This window comes from Malus sylvestris, chromosome 4 (assembly GCF_916048215.2).
Source record: "Malus sylvestris chromosome 4, drMalSylv7.2, whole genome shotgun sequence".
NCBI lineage: Eukaryota > Viridiplantae > Streptophyta > Magnoliopsida > Rosales > Rosaceae > Malus > Malus sylvestris.
The window spans coordinates 7424374-7442782 of record NC_062263.1 but is presented as its reverse complement, the minus strand read 5'-3'; the positions used below and the strand labels follow the sequence as shown (position 1 = coordinate 7442782).

Here is an 18409-nt window from a genome sequence, read left to right as displayed (position 1 = left end):
TCGCCCAAAGGCTTGGGTTTTATAGATCTGGGCTTGGCCTAGAGGGTCTTGGGTTTTGGCTTACTGGGTCGGGTCGACCCGGTTTCAGATTGGTTTCGATGGAAAAGGAGGCTGGAGCTTTTCGAGCTCCGTTCAACTCCGATTCTCCACCCTAACCTATGATTTACCCACCAAATTGAATACCACCAAGAGTAGTTTATGAATATACCATTTGTTTCCCAAGTGGTGGTCAGAGTTGGCTGGGATTGTCATCTGAAACCTACGGCTCACGCCGGGAACCTGGGTTTGGTTTCCTTCCCACATCGGGAGGTCAAGAGGCTCGTCGGTGGGTGGTGGTGGTGTCGTCGCCATCGTGGTATGGGTGTGTGTGGATTGCCAGGGGGGAGGAGAGCACATAGATAGTTTCAGGGGAGATGAGAGAATGAGAGAAAAGTGAGGAAGAGAGAGAGAGAGAGCTGAGTTGCTTTAAGTCGGGGGGACAAAAACTGAAGGTAGGTCCCTTGGGAACACCAAACAAGACCCAAAAGTAAATCTATTTCAAAATATCCCATTTTTTTGTGAAATTACAGAAATGCCTTTTTGTTTAAAAAAAACTCCAGGACGGGTTATTACAGTCATTGTGTGTCGTTATGGTGTTGCTACGTTTTTGGGTGGTTTCCGATTAATGAAGGTCAGTTTCGACTTTCATAGCAAAATTGTTCAAAAGGGTAATTTTGTAAAAGTGTGATCAATAGTACAACCAATTGTCAAAACATGTTTAAAGTGGCGAATTTCCCAAAATAAAATTAGGCCCTTTTATATGGAATATACAACTTTAATTTTTATTTTTTTATTTATTCAAGCTAAATGTGAAGTGTGAGCCTCAAAATATGAGAAAAAAAAACCCTTCTAGCCCAACAATTTAGCCTAATCAATTGAATTATGAGGTAAAGTGGCCCTAACCCAAGCCTTAAACAATGTGAGACCGGCTTAAAATTAAGCAAAAAAAGAAACAAACATGAGCATAACAACTCCTTGTAAGCCAATTGAAAGATGACACATATATAAGTTGTCAATTTTTTCTCCATAAGTTGTGCATCAAAGGAAGAAAGATAAATGATGGTAAAATTGAAAAAAGGTCAAATAACAAAATCACATCAAACAGACATATTCCACCTACTAGTGTAGATATGTTCTCAACATGCGGCACGGGTTTTTGATAAAAGCAGCTAGGTATCATGAAAGTGGCACTAATCTCAAGGATGAGGTGAGATTCTTTAGTCTCAAGCATTCTAAGAAGTTCAAAGATCCACCAAACAAAGACAAATATGACCTTTCGTCAATTCAATCGGCCCCTCGTTTATGGCACATTGTTTTGAATCGATACAAAGATAAACCTTCGCCAAACCAATCAGTACCAAGGTCATCTACAAGGCCAAAGGAAAGAAATGGCCAAAGAAGCTAAGAGAAGAGCGAAGATGAATTCCTGAAAATAATTGACTTATGCAATGGAGACAACTGTAATGCAAAACTTACAAGAGGCAGAGTTAAGGAAGAACAAAAAAAATATGAGGAGTATGCCAAAATGGTGGAGTTTCAACAAATAGAATTGTGAAAGGATGAAGAAATTAGAATAGAAATAGATGATAGAATTATGGAGGGGACTAGCTAAACGACGCGAACAAGAAAAAAATTTAGTTGAAAGAGGCAACGAGCAATCACTGATGGGCAAGGGAGTAGGGGTGGTGAAATGATGATATCTATCATCCCGAACACCAAACAATGGATTGGATTCAAAGCCTAGCCTAGCCTAGCCAATCCCTGCCAATCCACTTTTATCCTTAAAGCCCAATCTCTCCAGCCTATTAAATGGACTTTAAGGGTGCGTTTGTTGCATCAGACTAGACTAGCTTCAAGTTAGACTATCTTAGAATAGACTAAGGTAGACTAACTTAGTAAAGCATTTGGTGCAGTATTGGATTAAAAAAATAATAATCAACAACTATAATATTATATTATTTAATACACATCTAATAATATTTTATTAATAATTCAAGCTTTTTCTTCTTCTTTTTTTTTTCTCTAAAATACCTAGAACATTCAACCTCACTTTGGAGAATTCTTTCATTTTCTTCCTCTTTGTTTCCGGCTCCCATTATCTCTTCCCATCTTTTTCTTGCAAACCAACATCCTTCAAAACCATTTTTCTTGCAAAATTGTCCCCAAAGCTACTCTCTCTCCTCCCTCTTGGTTCCTCCATCTCTCTTCAACCAAAGCTATTCTTTCCCGTTCTCTCTCTACAATTTTATGGGAAAAAGGGAAAAACTTTATGGGAACTTTTGGGAATAGGACAAAATTTTCTATTGGGATTGTTGTTGTTATCGATTTGCATTTTTTTATTGAATTTTGGTGTTGAGGTTTAGGCTGTGGGTGGCCCTGGGTTTCAGATATGGGCATGGGGTTGGCAAACGGAGTTGCCTAGAAGCATGCTTACAGACTTGCAGCATGTAGACGTCGTACATAGGTTTGGAGACGGGATTAGCAATCTCATGGTTGTTTAGGGGTTTTGCTAGGACCAACTAACCTTTGCTTTAGTCGAGGCGAGTGAGGGGCTGAGAGCTAGTCTCATTAGGGTTTAGGAACTTTAATCCCTACAAGGAACAAACACAGGATTGGTTAACCCTTAGTCATGTCCAGTCCATTGAACTTTAGTGAGGGTAAACAAACGCTTCGTAAAAATGCTTTTAAATCATATGAGTACCGAGTAATCAAACACAAATGTTTAAGCATTTGAGATATAAACCTCTTGCACACATGACCTTGGTTTTGAAAAGAAAGGAAAAGTATATAAACTTGAACATAGTCAATTGACTAAAGCATATATGTTATGCTTGGAGCATCTCCACATAAGCTATAACAGTAAAAAAAGACAGCTACTAATTGTTTCTAACTAAAATGTCAAATCCTATGTGACATGACATGAAATGGCAGCAAAGGGGGTTACTATCAAATTTGACAGTAGTTTCAAATATTTTTTAATTAATTATTAAATGTCTTTTATTAATTTTTAATAGTTTAGTCATTTATTATAATAAATGTTATTGAACAGTGCAATCTGTTTGTATGTTGCGTCTTTAATTTTTTTTTTTAAATACACGATTCCTTTCAATTTAATCAACGCATGCCTCTTTCTGTTTGTATAGTGCCTCTTTCAATTTAATCAACGATATTCCTTTCAATTTAACATGTTGTGCTCTCAAAACTTCATACAGTGAACTATTTTGTTGGGTTATTTGCCACAATGAATTATTAAGAATTTTTATCATGAATTATAATGTAAAATTTTTGCTGGGTTTCAATGCAATTAATATGATTTTTTTATCATGAATTATTTATATGAGGTATTCATCAATTTCCCCCCTCAACTTTAATTTTGGCCAATTTCCCCCCTCAACTTTAATTTTGGCCAATTTTCCCCCTCAACTCTCATAATTAGTCAATTTCCCCCCTCAACTTTAATTTGGCCAATTCCCCCCCCTCAACTCTCATAATTAGTCAATTTGCACCATATTGTTAATTTTTTAATTTGATCATAATTAAACAAGTGTGTGTAAGAAACTAAATAAGATGTATGTTAATCATTTTCCTATGTCTTTATCCTATTACAAATAGATTAAAATTTAGAATTTTACAATTTATCATAGATAGTATTATTAGTCATAATAAATCAGTATGAAGTAATTTTATTTGATTTTTTTACTATACAAAATTGATAACGAAAAGGATTGATGTGTACATTTTTGTATGTAAATACAATTTTCTTTATAAAAGTGAAAGCTAAGTTTAAGTAAATTGCGGAGAATCGAGCTTTAATGCAAAAATGGCTAGTCAATTCATAATTTTCGACTCCTTATTAAGAATAACCCATTTTATTGAAATATGTATGATCCATGAGTTTAGGATTATTATTTCTTCTTCTACATGCTTTAAACCCGATTCATAACTTTTTCTTATAATCAACCCATATCACATACTAATTGTATTATGTTTTTGTACATTTTACCCTATATTAAGTAGGTGAGTTTATGTTAATTTTAGTACTTTGTTGGAAGTTATTAGAAAGATTGAAAGAAAAAAAAAAGAATAGATGAAAATTAAAAAAAATTAACAGTAGGGTGCAAATTGACTAATTATGAGAGTTAAGGGGGGAAATTGGCCAAATTAAAGTTGAGGGGGGAAATTGACTAATTATGAGTTGAGGGGGGAAATTGGCCAAAATAAAGTTGAGGGGGAAAATTGGCCAATGATCACAAGTTCAGGGGGGAATTGATGAATACCTCTTAATATTTAAAATATAAAACACAAATTAGGAAAAGAAAATCATGTAATAAAATAATAGTTTAATTTGACATATTGGGTGGAGATTGAAACATTAAAATAAGTCAAAGTGCCATATAGTTGTCAAATTTAAATTTTATGTTCAAAATTTGACATCTCCTTTAGAGCAACTCCAGCCTTCTACTTTGCTCGGGGGACGGGCTGCAGGAAGGGGCCCGAGGGCCGGTTGATTCTTCTCCAGCCATGGAGGGCCCGAGTGAGGGTGGGAGCCTGAGCACAAGGGGGTGGAGAGTTGACAGGCCTGCAGCCCGAGGGCCAAGGCATTTTTTTATTGTTTTTTGTGTCAGCCCGAGGCCCTACAACCCCATTTCCCTATTTTATTTTATTTTATATTATTTAAACAAACAAAAAAAAACTACTATTTTATTACCTATTGATAGGGGGAGGGCTCCAAGGGTGGAGATGCAAAAGGTAATTACGGTTTATTAATGGTAGTTACTATTTATTAAAGGCAGTTACTGTTCAATAGGGTGGATTCAATAGTGGATTGCCAGAGGGAGGGCTCCAAAGATGGAGTTGCTCTGGGATAGTCTTATGCGGCCGAATCTCGTGAATATGTGGGCCTACTTTGGGTCAATTTTTCTCTTGTTCCCAATTTTTTTTTGGGTAAATTACATAGTAGCCCCTCAGGTTTGAGCTCTATTACAATCGCATACAACATCTTTAAAACATTTCACTTTCATACCTCATGTTCTATTTTATTTCAAAATAATACCTCTGTCACATTTTCCATCCATTGATCCGTTAAGTGCTGACGTGGCTGACACATTTGTGCCACGTGGCTGCCAAATGTGTGCCACGTGGCAAAAAAAAATAATTTAAAAAAAAAACCTTAATCTTCTAAATTAAAAAAAAAAAAAAACAAAATACTTGATTATCCCCTCCTCCCCCCACCCCCCTGCCCCGCGATCCCTGCAAAACCCATATCCCATTATCCCCCCCCCCCCGCCCGCGCTCCCTGCAAAACCCATATCCCATTATCCCCCCATCCCCCCACCCCCCTGCCCCGCGCTCCCTGCAAAACCCATATCCCATTATCCCCCCCCCCCCCGGCCCGCGCTCCCTGCAAAACCCATATCCCATTATCCCCCCAACCTATTATTCCCCAGATCCAATTATCCACCCCCATCCCATAAGACCCTCGTACCTGCAACGCATCCCATTTCCCCGCAACCCCCCCTCCCTGGATCTTCATCTTCTTCCGCAACCCAGAAAGAAAAAAAAAAAAACCCTTTCAATTCGTCTTCTCCCCCCTCTCTTCTTCCCCTGACCCCTATCTGCAACCTAGAAAAAAATAAAAAAATAAAAACCCAGATCCCGACCGCCATCGTCGGGTTCGTGAGGTGAAAATAGGAGAAATGAGTGTGGATTTAAGGAGTGGGGTGTGTAGAGGAGGGAAGAGGGTGGGATGGGGGCTTATGGGATCTGGGTTGTGGGTTCCAGGTACGAGGGGCTTATGGGATTTGGGTTCGCGCGGGCGCGGGGATGGGGTGGTTGGGGGTGGATAATGGGATCTGGGGAATAATGGGTTGAGGGGATAATGGGATATGGGTTTCGCAGGGGGGGGTAATCAAGTTTTTTGGTTTTTTTTTTTTTTTTTTTTCCTTCTTCCAAGGTTCAGGGTTGGGGGGATTCGCAGGGTTCAGGGGTTAGGGGATAATGGGTTTCAAGTTTTCTAGGTTTTTTTTATTTTTTTTTTAATTTAGAAGATTAAGGTTTTTTAAAAAAAAAATTAAAAAAAAAAAATTTGCCACGTGGCACACATTTGGCAGCCACGTGGCACAAATGTGTCAGCCACGTCAGCACTTAACGGATCAATGGATGGAAAATGTGACGAAGGTATTATTTTGAAATAAAATGGAACGTGAGGTATGAAAGTGAAATGTTTTAAAGATGTTGTATGCGATTGTAATAGAGCTCAAACCTGAGGGGCTACTATGTAATTTACCTTTTTTTTTTTTTTTTTTTATCCTTTTCCCAAACAACCCTCGCTCTCTCCCCTTCTCTCTCACTCTCTCTCCTCTACCTCTGAAGCTTCCCTAAAACCCACCCGCTTCAACCTCACTTCAGCAATTCATCTCTGCAGCGTTTCGTAGGGAATCACCTCTCGCACTCTCGGAGAAATGGATAGGAGATTAAATGGACCAACTGGACCTTCGAGCTCCGTCAATGGCGGCCCAGCCACAAGATCTGGTTCTCATGCTCCGCAACCTAACTACAATAGTCGAGCTGTTCAGGTTCATCTCTATTTATTTTCGTTTTCCGTTTCCTTTAAAATAGATACTGCCTAAAACCCTAGCTGTCTCAATAGCCACGGTTTGGTTCCCGTTGTCTGCGTTTTTGTTCAAAATCCGTAGAGGTAGTTGTTTAGGGCTATTACGGTGAGGTTTTGGTGGGTTTTGGAGAATTTTATTTGTGAATTGTACTGGGAGTTTGGGTAGGCAGATTTTGGTAATTATTGTTTATGTTGTTTTACTACTGAGTGCAATGGGAAAATTGTTTTGAAAGGTACACCCTGATGCATGTAGCTGCATCATATGAACTTGTGCATTCAAAGTTAGTATATAGGGTTTTAGAAATGTTAAAAGAGAGTGTGTGGAGAAGTGGATTGAGGCGCGGTGTACCGGAAATGTTCGGTTTTAGGCTAGCAACTTAGCACAAAATTGGGAGGTGAAGTAAAGGTGTTATGTTTAAAGCACTTATTTACTTCAATTTCAGACAAATATTTGGTGTACTAGGTTTGGTTGTTCTTAATATTCACCTTATCGAACAATCTCTAATATCTGGAGTTATATGTAGTACTTTGTAGTTAAAGAAGATCAGAAGTCATTTGTATTTTGCTTTATAATTTTAATTTCAGGAAGCATTGGAACAGTTGGCATCGATTGATCTGATTGACTTATGCAATGAATCTAAAGTTGAGTGCTGTCGGGCAACACGAGACTTGAGGAGTTGTGGACGACAAGTAAAGGATGTGCTCATCTCATGTGGACATGCTTCATTATGTGCAGAGTGTAGCCAGCGCTGTGATGTGTGTCCCATTTGTAGAATTCAAATACCAAAGAATGGCGCAAAATTATGCCGACGCCTTTATGATCAGTGTCTAGAAGCTCATCTTATACCCAAAAGATGTGATAAGAGTTTTCAAGAGAAAGAAGATGGGGAGGAGCAAATATCTGCTGATGTCCAACGCCTTTATTCTTTATTTGATATTGCCCTGGAGAATAACTTAGTTTCTTTGATATGCCACTGTATCCTTTAATGATCTTTCGATTCTTTACCTTTTCGTTTTTGTTTTGTATTATTTGTTCACGTGATAGAGAGTTCAGTTTTTGAAAATGACCATAACTTTTAATATCTTCCAATTATATGGAAAGGGGAGTACGTAAAAAAAGATAAAAATTCTTGTTCCTCAGGGTAAAAACTCATATTATTCTAGGGAGTAATTTGAATCAACTGCTAAACAGATAACTAGGATTAATGTCCTCTTGATAGTGCCACTCATGCGTTATAGGACCTTTTGTCTTTCTTGAAACTTAACTGCAACTTCTGTTAATTGTTCATATTTATGTTGATCATTTCATGTTTTCTTTGACATAGAATAAACAGATGTTACAGATGTTTGTTTGGATGAAAGTGCAGTATCCAGTGATCCCGTTATTGCTTTTTTGTTGGATGAAGTGGTTGTGAAGGATTGGTGCAAGCGAACATTCCAGAACATCATCACAGAACTTCAAGGCATTTGTATCCTTTTTTCTTTCTCAGATATTTTCAAATATAAATCCCGTAGTTATTTTCTGTTCATTTGTTCTTTGCATTATTTGAATAATTTTATTTCCTGATCTACCATCCTAAGATAATCTTGAAGCAGAACCAATGAAGTCTATGTTGAGTTTACTTCTTAAGTTCTCAGTACAGTTGGCTGGCATATCCAGTGTGATTGAAGTTTTGGATTCATCTTTTAAAGGGTCTTTTTCAGCTCAGCTTCATGACTTTCACCAGCTTCAAGAGAGCATATTAAAGACAAAGCAGGTTGTTGCTATGATGGTTTAATTTTTGGTTTATCATAAAAGTGTTGCCTGATTTTTATTTGTGAATATTTTCTGTGACTGATAACATATTATACATGCTTTAGTTCTCTAAAGAACTAATAGTTTGTATTCTATACTTAAACTCTCAAAGAACTAATAATTTATTTACCTACTATTTTAAAGGCCTGAAATTCTGAAGCTTTGGAAACACAAGAAGTGACATTCTTTTGGACTTTATTTCATGGAACTTTAACTGTTTCCTTTGTGCATCTTTTCACTCGTGCCTAAAACTTTCTTGCAGCAAAATCACTACCAGTAATATGACACTACTACCTTATCAGTTTGGTCAAGTTTTACATGTTTCTTCTGAACTGTTCTCAATTAAGGATTTTCAAAGAGACTGGGTTTCCAATAAAATTTTTCATGTGTCTGCAAATAATTTCTAATTGATCTTTGAAATTTGGTTTTTGATTTTAGCATATGGAGGTTATGATATGGTGTGTAAGACATGAGTTCCTTGAGAAAGTGAGGCCTCGTTATACTGATTTCTCATCATGGCATTCTCTTGTCCGCGAAAGGAAATATGCTGCAATTAAGCGTTCTTGGCCTGATTCAGTAAATAACTCTGAAGAGTCCAGTGGACAGGAAGGTACCCTATTTATTGAAGATGCCCTGGTAAATCTGGAGGTTGGGCAGGGAAATACAGAGAAATTGGTGGAGGGATTAAAACTAGGATCTTTGCAGAAGGATGGAGTTTCATCAGTTCTCAGGTCTAAGATAGAAGGGGTTGCAGGATGCTATCCATTTGAAAATGTTCGAGCTGCTGTTGATATACTTTTTCTATGTGGTAGTTCAGATTTGGTGGTTGCGAAGCAAGCTATTGTATCCTTTGTTTTTCTTTAAATTTTGGATATTTCTTAATTCTGCATATCCTGAACTGGGCATAAATTCTGCCTCCCCTACCTCCAGGGATACCTGTATTTCCTTTATTGATAACAGTTTCTATATTACCTATTTGATCGGCATTGGACAATGCCTGATGAGCAATGGAGGCACCTTCTAGATGATTTTGGAGCTACTTTTGGCATACCCAGGCAATTACTACTGGAATCCTTAATCTTTTATCTTTTGGATGATCACACAGATAAAGCTCTGCAGGCAAGTTCATTTCAATTTTTTCAGATGGTTGATGCTTTTGATGCCTATTTTTCTTTTATTTAGTGCCATTAGTTTCTTGTTTAACCAATTGTATCAAGGTTCTTAATGCTATTTATTTTTATATTTTAGGCATGGTTCACATGTCTATGGTAAGACTGGCTTCTAAAAAAAGGGTTCTCTCCGGTCCTTGCTACTCTAGAAGGCCAGGTTCCAACTTGAGAATCTCAATAAGCTTTGTGTCAAATGAATCGACTTGTTTAAAAATAAAATAAAAAACGGATTTATTTGACTATAGCTGTTGTTGCACTGCTTGTTCAAGTTCCAAGTAAACCACTTTTTAATTTTGTCGTTAGGATAATTAGATGAATTGGTTCATGGTATGATGTTTATGATCCAAGAATATATGAAAACTTTGAAATAGTAGTAGATTATATGTGAAACTATTTGCATCTTGACTGGGGAAAAACTATGAAATATTTAGTTTTGCATTTTGTTATATTGGTATTTGATTATTTAGTCTCAAAATATCATTTTAAATAATTATTCTTCATAATAAATTTCTCAGGAAGCTTGTCACCTTCTTCCAGAGATCTCTGGTCCAGCAACTCATCCTAAGATTGCACAAGTACTATTAGAAAGGGGTAATTCTGATACAGCTCTTTTGGTTTTACGGTGGTCCGGGCGTGATGGTACATCAAAGTCGTCAATTTCACTTGGTGAGGCTGTTACTGCAGTTCGGGTGAGGGTAGAGTGTGGACTTTTCACCGAAGCATTTATACATCAAAGAATGCTGTGTACCAAAGTCAAGGAGAAGATGTTGAAGCTTGGAGAATTGGGGGATGCAACTGATGATTCAAAAAGCAAGTATGGGAGTTGGGAAGACTGGGTGGAGATATTGATCACTGAAATTTGTGTCCTCTGTATACGACGGAACATGGTAGACCGAGTGATAGAGTTGCCTTGGAACTCTGATGAAGAGAAACATCTCCACAAGTGCCTGTTAGATTATACTATTGATGATCCTTCCTCAACTATTGGAAGCCTTCTTGTCGTATTCTACATTCAGGTAATTATTGTCTATGTTTATTGTTGACTTCGGTTCAAATTGGAGTAGTTGTGGTAAGCATCTTGCTATTGCTATGTTCATGTGCATCTTGAGGGAAATCATCGTGAATTTGTTGGTAGTTCTGTAGCTCATAATGCATCCGAAGCTTGAGATTAGTAGCTTATTTCCTCTGGGGCCTGTGATGATGTGAGAGTTGAAGATGACCTGCAAATGAAGGGATCACAGGCCTTTTTTATTAGCTATGTGGCATTTTAGCAGGAGTCTCACTTACTATTTTCAAAAGTATTCATCTGGTTTTCTTATAGGGAAATGATAAACACACTCCCTTTTCTTCTCTAACACACCCCTGATTGATCATGTTCATTGTTTTTGTATGATTTATTTAACCCGATTGCTTGAAATAAAGAGGGTTGTGTGAGAGACTAAAAAGGGCATGTGAAAATCAGCACCCTTCTTATATTATTAGTTTGTAGATTATTTTATGTACTTATTTATCCAAGCTATATTTCAGTACTTAATTCTGTTGAAAAAGCAAGCTTTGTGATCAGATGTGCTGACATAAGTTGCCCATTTCCCCCCCTTCTAAGCGGTACCGGTACTCTGAAGCTTACCAAGTTGATCAAATACTTAAAAACCTGGAGGAGGAGTTCATTTCAAAGAATTCTGTCAGTGAAGAAGTTTCATCTCGAATGAGATCAATGAGCAGATGGAGAGCTGGATTAATTGTAAGTGGTTTAAGTGTTAAGACTGTATGAGGACATTTTGGTCTCTGAGTATACCCTAATTGGTGGAGTATATGGTCGTCAGTTTTGTGAATTCCTTTGCTTATATTCTTATTTTGATACTTAGCGGTATCTTGTAATGCAATGTATGATCGAGCTAAACAAAGTAGTTTATTCGAGCCAATGTTAGCAATCTATATGACAATCAGAAGCCTACTAGTCTTTTTGTGGTTAAACATTTCTGCATTTGGGTTGATACTGATTGTCTTTCTAGGGAAAACGTGTTTCCATTGCTTGAAGCATGGTGGAGTTCTATTTCTGGGTGCATGGTGCTCACCTTGTTTTTCTTTTGTAATGCTTTGCTTTTGATGGACAGGATAAATGCATGGAGTTGCTACCAGAAGTCCAACGACAAGAAATAAAGTCGGGAAAGTTTCCTGAGGTAGCTGTTACCACCTCTAGTGAAGTTGAAACGGCAGCAGCATCACTTCCTGAAGTGCAAAAGTCACAATCAATTAGTATGCTGATTCCTTCATCCATTGATTCTTCTCTTGGTTTATGGTCGGATTGTGTGAATCCTTCCTGGAAACCGTCAATATCTGAAACACCGAAAAAAAGAGTTGGGTTGGTTGACAGTTATCGCTCTGAACTTGGTAACAATGGTTCAGTTCTTCATGAGAAGTTACTTAGCAATTCTGAAACACAATGGAAGCCTGATGATAGCATAAACAAGGCTTTCAACTTTGAAGATGCATCAACTCCTGGAATTCATTGGGCGACTCCCCCCTCATCCGTTAAGGACAGGAAAAAGAGTTCATCAAGAATACTTTCAAATAGCCGTCTCCAAGACAATCAATATGCTAGAATGTCACCCAAAACGGAACGGAACAAGCGGTTCAACCCATTCCAAAATACAAGTCCTTCGAACTTTTACAGCGCTGATTCTAATCCAGTAACTACACCCAGCAGTAACCGTGGCCTGTTTAAAGATTCCGCAACAGACCTGCATCGGAGTGTGAACAGTAAGGGGTTCCAACGAGATAGGGACAATAGGACTTGGAATATGGCTTCCAAGGATGACCCAATGGACATTTCTTTGAGGTGAGAATTCAACAATTTTATCACCTCTTGCCCCACTAAAGTTGCTTTTCTTGCTTTGTTGCCTGTGTGGTTAACCACTGTTGGAGGAGGTTTTGTTAATCTCCATTTAATACAAATGATTTTTCTAATCTTCAGCTATGGAGAAAAGAGTCATGTGATTGAGGACGAAAACTTAAACAATGGACCGAGATGGAGGTCTGACGAAGCTAGTGACGAGGAAGAGGAGCAGAGTCCACAGAAAGCCATTGGGATCACTCGTCATGCTTCTACTGCGAGGGCATTACGAAGAACTAGATTTTCCAAGCGATGACGATATTCCACATGCACTTTTTCTCTAAACTTAAAATGAACTCTTGTCCAGCCATGGTCCTTCCTCAGTATGGTCTGGGTAGGAGGTAACCTCGAAGGGATATAGAGAAACAAGAGCGGCTTTCTTGTACATGCCGGATGAGTTGAAGGGGTTCCCTTCGGAGGGCAAGTAATTATAGTGTAGACAAAACTGTTTTATAGCTGTGCCGTGCGGCTAAGTTGCATTTAATCGGATTGTCTAATTTGACGGGCCATTTCCTCTTCCTTCCTGCAATTGTGTGCATCTAAGTTTATCAGAGATGAAGTTGTGGTTTTTTAGCGGCTACGAATTGTGCAGGAGTGGGGAGATTTTTGAATCCTTGTTGAAGTAGTTTGATTGCTGAGAGGTTGAGGCAAAAAGGGCTTTGTAGTTGCAACATTTTGGAGCTCTAGTTTAACATTAAATACGTTTGTTTTATGTGAATGATAAATGCTCACTCGACAGAAGAAATAATGTTTAGTTTGTCCTTGATGTGTATTATCTCTAGTTTAATAGATGCTAATAATACCAATGCATCAGCAAATGAGCATTCGGTATGGTTTAAATAGACGGTCTTCTTAGCATTATTGTTTATGAAAAAATGACAATAAGAATGAAATATGAGAATTTAACAAAGAAATGAACTCAACGGGTTGGTTTAATAGATAGCTAGCAAAGATTTGAAACCTTGAACTCAAATTCGAACTCACTAGTCATATAGACGTATTTCTGGAATCACTAGCGTTGCTTTTGTGTACTTTTTAATTCGTAGGTAAAAGTGTGTCTATCACCACATACATGTGGTATTGGAGTTGTATGAGGAGAGAGATTATTCCGTCAACATGTGATGGATAGATCCTCGCATTCAATTTGAATTATGTTAGCATAATTAGAGTAATGGTAGAATGTATAATACTACTCACTAATGTATTTTATATATTCGTTTTCTGATTTGTCCAAATAAAAAAAATGACACCAAAAATCTAAAAAAAATTAAATAATATATCTATTGTTTTTCAAAACAATAAAACATGTGTTAAAATATGATTCGGACAAAATAAAAAGACGAGTGATCAGTGACCACCCAAGTATTATCAATTTAGAACATGATTTAAAACATGTGTTAAAATATGGTTAGGGTCGAGTGTCGACTGAGTTTTTAAAAGCAGGACTAAAAAGTAAGGAAGCAGATGACGACGGCGGCGGTGAAGCTGCAGATCATAGACTTGTCCTCATCGGATTCCATCTCCTCCGCCAATTCAATCCGCCAGGTACTCTCTCTCGCTCTCTCTCTCTCTCTCTCTCTCTCTCTCTGTACGTCCCTATAACTCTGGTGAATCTGGGCGTCGAGTAAGAGCTGTTTGCAGAGGTTTCTTTAAATTTTTTTGCTTACAAAGTTAAAAACTGAAAATTCGGTGATTAAAGTGTAATTATAAAAACCAAATGGAGGGACGTTAGACTAAAAAATGGGTTGGTATACCATACAATGATCATACCATGTCTGGTTACTGAAATTGTTTTGAAATAATCAGGATAGGTTATAAGTTGGATATTCCATTTTTATTTTTAAATAAATTTATGTAGTCATTGATGAATTCATTATAATGTGCATAACATATTGGTCGAAGTTACAATTTGTTGCGCTAATGTTCTTGTTAACATTTTGATTAGTGTTAATTCAATTGTGATATTCGAAAAATGTTTCAGGTACTATCTGTTAAACTGTTATGCTGGGTTGCCTTACTTTAGTTTTCAAGTTGTGCTGAATGGAAAAGGAAAGGATGTTGATTTTATCTCTTTTGGGCCGTTTGTGAAAGAGTAAAATGTAGCAATGGTCCCTCAAGTTTAATCAAATTGGAGCAATGATCCCTTAACTAAAAATCCATTACTATTGATCCCTCAACTAATCAAAATGTGTAGCTATAGTCATTTTCATCAATTTCGTCAAAATTTCATCAAAATTTTGTCAAAATAAGTTATGTTGGAATAACCATTTATATAATTAAGGTCCCTCAACTTATCAAAGTGTGTAATTATGGTCATTTTTGTCAACTACGTCAAAATTTTTGTCAAAACGAGTTATGTTGGAAGGATCATTGCTACAATTGGGTTAAAGTTAAGCGACCATTGCTCCAGTTGAATTAAAGTTGAGGGACCAATGGTAATGGATTTTTAGTTGAGGGATCATAGCTGCACGTTTTGATGAGTTGAGGGACCAATGGTAATGAATTTTTAGTTCAGCGACCATTGCTCCAATTGAGTTAAAGTTAACGGACTATAGCTTCAATTTACTCTTTGTGAAATAGGTGACTCGAAAGAGAGTTTTTATGTCGGCCCATTAGATGACCCAACTCTGAGTAATTTGAACCAATGGGCTTCAGAAGGTATGGGAGCTATTTTCAAATTTGAAGTGTGGTAGCCTGCCTCACAATGAAGTTTTTGATGTTGAGAACTGTATTACATTTGATTACGTGATAATTTCTTAATTTTTCGTTGAGGAAATATACAGATATCCTTCCATCTTGGAGGCCTGCAGTGGAATCGTACTATAGAAAAGTAATGTAAGTTCTATTCTCCTTTGAAACAATTTACTTCCCAGCATTCTGCACTAAGTAAAGTAAGAACTGTTGTTCAGGAATGATAATTGATAGTTTTTTAGGAGCTTTTCATCATAAACGTATATGTATGTATATATATATACATACATACATATACATATATACATGAAGGGTAGTGCTATTCACATGCCCTCTTTTATCTCCCACACACCCTTCTTATTTTTTCTCCATTGATCTTCTTCAATTCATTCGATCCAACGGCCAGAAATTGAGAGGGGTGTGTGAGATGTAAAAATGGGTGGGTGGATAGCACCACCCATATATGAATTTCTGATGTTGGATATGCTGTCTCAGGTCTGCTGGAAAAAGATTAATCTCTCCGATTGCGCCCTGGCTTTAAACCTGGATGAGGACTTTGTCGAGAAAGTGGGGGCAATGAATAAACCAAGGGTTTTTTTCTTCTACTTTTGTGCTATCCAGGTGTAGTAGCACTCTTCAGCTAAAATATATCACTCCATTTCTTTTCTTGTTTTTGTAATTTTTTGAAAAATATTTCTTGTATGTTAAGTCTTCTGTATTTCATTGTTTTTTTTCTTTCTTTCACTTTCATGGTTTCTGTATGCATGATTTCAGGTGATCTGGGATCAACGGATGAAGAAATTTATGGTGCTTCTGCTCATTCAGATTATGGCCTGGTCACACTCCTTGCATCCAATGGAGTTCCTGGACTTCAGGCATGCTTTCTGTTTGTTGGATTTTCTCAGCATCGAACACCTAGTGGTCCCCTTTCAAGCTCAATTATGATATTCTTTTCTGTGACTTCTTGTGAACACTTGGCAGGTTTGTAGGGACAAATCTAAGCTACCTCGAATCTAGGAAGATGTTCTTCACATAGATGGTAAGTTCAAGATCTTGAATTTTCATGAAAACGATGATATGATTGCTAAAATAATTTTGTGCCCTTATATTCTTCAATCATTTATGCGGAATACCCCATACAATAATGTAATGCAATATGATGTTTAAATATGGATATGCTTCCTCAAAAAAAAAAAAAAATATATATGGATATGGATATGGAGTTGCATTCACTTTGTTAGATAGGGAACATTTGGATCATGTGGTTAAAAGTTCAAAGCCCGTTATAGCTTTGTTAGACCATTCATAAGAAACAGTATTGTGTTTTGGTTTTCCTACCAGCATCTTTCATGTCTACTAGAGTGCATCTGTGAGTAGCCGAATTGTAACTTTGTCCGTCTGATGGTGTTCTAAATTTGAATCTCCAGGGCATTCATTGTTAACATTGGGGACATGATGGAGAGGTGGACTAATTATTTGGTCAGGTAATTTTTAATTTATTAACTTTAAGGTATATTTTCTTCTTATTATACATGTTTTGAAATCTAGGACTCTGAGGACTGCAGACATTTTCTCTTCTATCATTTATTTGTAGGTCAACACTGCATAGAGTGATGCCAGCAGGACAAGAACGCTACTCCGTAATCATTTACCTCTTGGTCCATTTTTATTTGCTTTTCATAATACTGACTGTACTTCACAATGAAATGGTATTACTACTTCCCGATCTATTGAAAAAGACAAACTGAGAGTGCTGTATAAACACGTCTCAATATTTTCAGGTGGCTCTCTTCATGAGTCCCAGTGAAGATTGTGTGGTGGAATGTCTGAAAAGTTGTTGCAGTGAAGAATCACCGCCAAGGTATAAACCCCAATGCTTTAGCTTTCCTCTGTTAGAGGTTCAGTTTTGCTAAATGTCATGACGTAGAACTTATGCCTACAAAACCGAAAATCTTCTTGGAAGGGAAGGGTGCCCAACAGCTCATATACTACAATATTTTGTATGTTATATATAAGAAACATTGGTGGTCAGCACCATGCTTTCGTGCCCAAAGTCCTTGTTGGTCCACTCTATAAACACTGGTTTGGTAGCTCGATCAAGTTATCCTGTAGATAATATTGACCAATTCTGCTTGCAGATTTCCTCCCGTCCGCAGCGGGGACTACCTGGAAGAGCGTTTTCGGCTTACACATGCAACTCAAAAGGTCTGTCTTTTGCAGTTGCAGTACATGGTTATGATTTTATTGTTTGGTGATAAACGGCTTTTGTAATCAAATATCTCTATTATAAATCCTGGTCTCATAATTCCACTGGAAACAAATTGCTATTGTTTGTATTGAGCTGGTGACTAAGGCGCCGTTTGGGATTGATTCTCTAGAGAACACATTAGCTCATAAGTGCTTGTGGCAGAACTGCTTTTATTATAAACATGTTGAAGTTCTGCATACTTTTTCGTGGATTGAGATGAATATAGTGAAGGAATTTGGAGACTGAGTTTTGGTTGCAACATGTTAAGTGATTTCGAGTAATTCAACCATGTGGCAGATGAAATTTAGGGCTGGTTTGGTATTGCTGTGCTTTGAAAAAAAGCTGCTGTGAGAATAAGCGGCTGTGCTGTGAGAATAAGCGGCTGTGAAATAAAGCCAGTAGAGTGTTTGGTAAACTTTTTTGTGAAAGTGCTTTTGGAAAAAAAAGCAGGATGATAGTGTCTTTTCATTAAAGGAGCACTGTAGCTCTGTGTGCTTTGAAAAAACTGGTTTTTTTTCAAAGCAGCAAATAGCAGCTTTAGCTTTTCCTTTGATTTTCAGCTTATTCTCACAGCAGCTTCCAAAATAAGCCTTTTTTTTTCAGTTTACCAAACACAAAAATGACCCTCAGCTTTTTTTCACAGTGGCTTTTTTTAAAATCACCTCAATCCCAAACGGGGCCTTAAAACCATCATCTCCTCTAACAAAGAGGAGATGGGTTCTGCTAGATCAAATGGTCATTGAAAACACAATCAGATTTAATAATATATTTTACTTTTTTTTTGAAAGAACGAACGATATTATCTATATTAAGGTATACGGGAATGAGCTAAACCTTATAATGAGCTAGCAATAATGTGGTTCAATTTTTCTTTTGGCAAAAATCGAACCGAAGACCTCTCACTTACAAGTGAAGAGAAATATCACTAGACCGTAGTACTAAGTGGCAATATATTTTACTT

General features: G+C 37.3%; 1 protein-coding gene and 1 pseudogene across 3 annotated transcripts; both read left to right on the top strand.

Moving 5' to 3' along the window:
* Positions 1–6346: 6346 nt before the first annotated feature.
* On the top strand, positions 6347–13281 carry LOC126619403 (E3 ubiquitin-protein ligase HOS1-like). 3 transcript variants are annotated; one of them, XM_050287766.1, is made up of 10 exons: positions 6347–6614; positions 7238–7628; positions 7987–8121; positions 8234–8409; positions 8886–9290; positions 9408–9570; positions 10136–10632; positions 11220–11357; positions 11731–12455; positions 12591–13281. In XM_050287766.1, exons 1-10 carry the CDS (start codon positions 6501–6503, stop codon positions 12763–12765), a joined length of 2919 nt encoding a protein of 972 aa, XP_050143723.1. In that variant the 5' UTR covers positions 6347–6500; the 3' UTR covers positions 12766–13281. The 3 variants fall into 3 exon arrangements, with proteins under 3 accessions (XP_050143723.1, XP_050143722.1, XP_050143725.1); XM_050287765.1 differs by having other exon boundaries at positions 6348–6614; positions 9408–9566; positions 10132–10632; XM_050287768.1 differs by lacking the exons at positions 8886–9290; positions 9408–9570 and having other exon boundaries at positions 6348–6614; positions 10132–10632.
* LOC126618081 (2-oxoglutarate-Fe(II) type oxidoreductase hxnY-like) lies at positions 13275–17694 on the top strand (annotated as a pseudogene).
* The last annotated feature ends 715 nt before the right edge of the window (positions 17695–18409 follow it).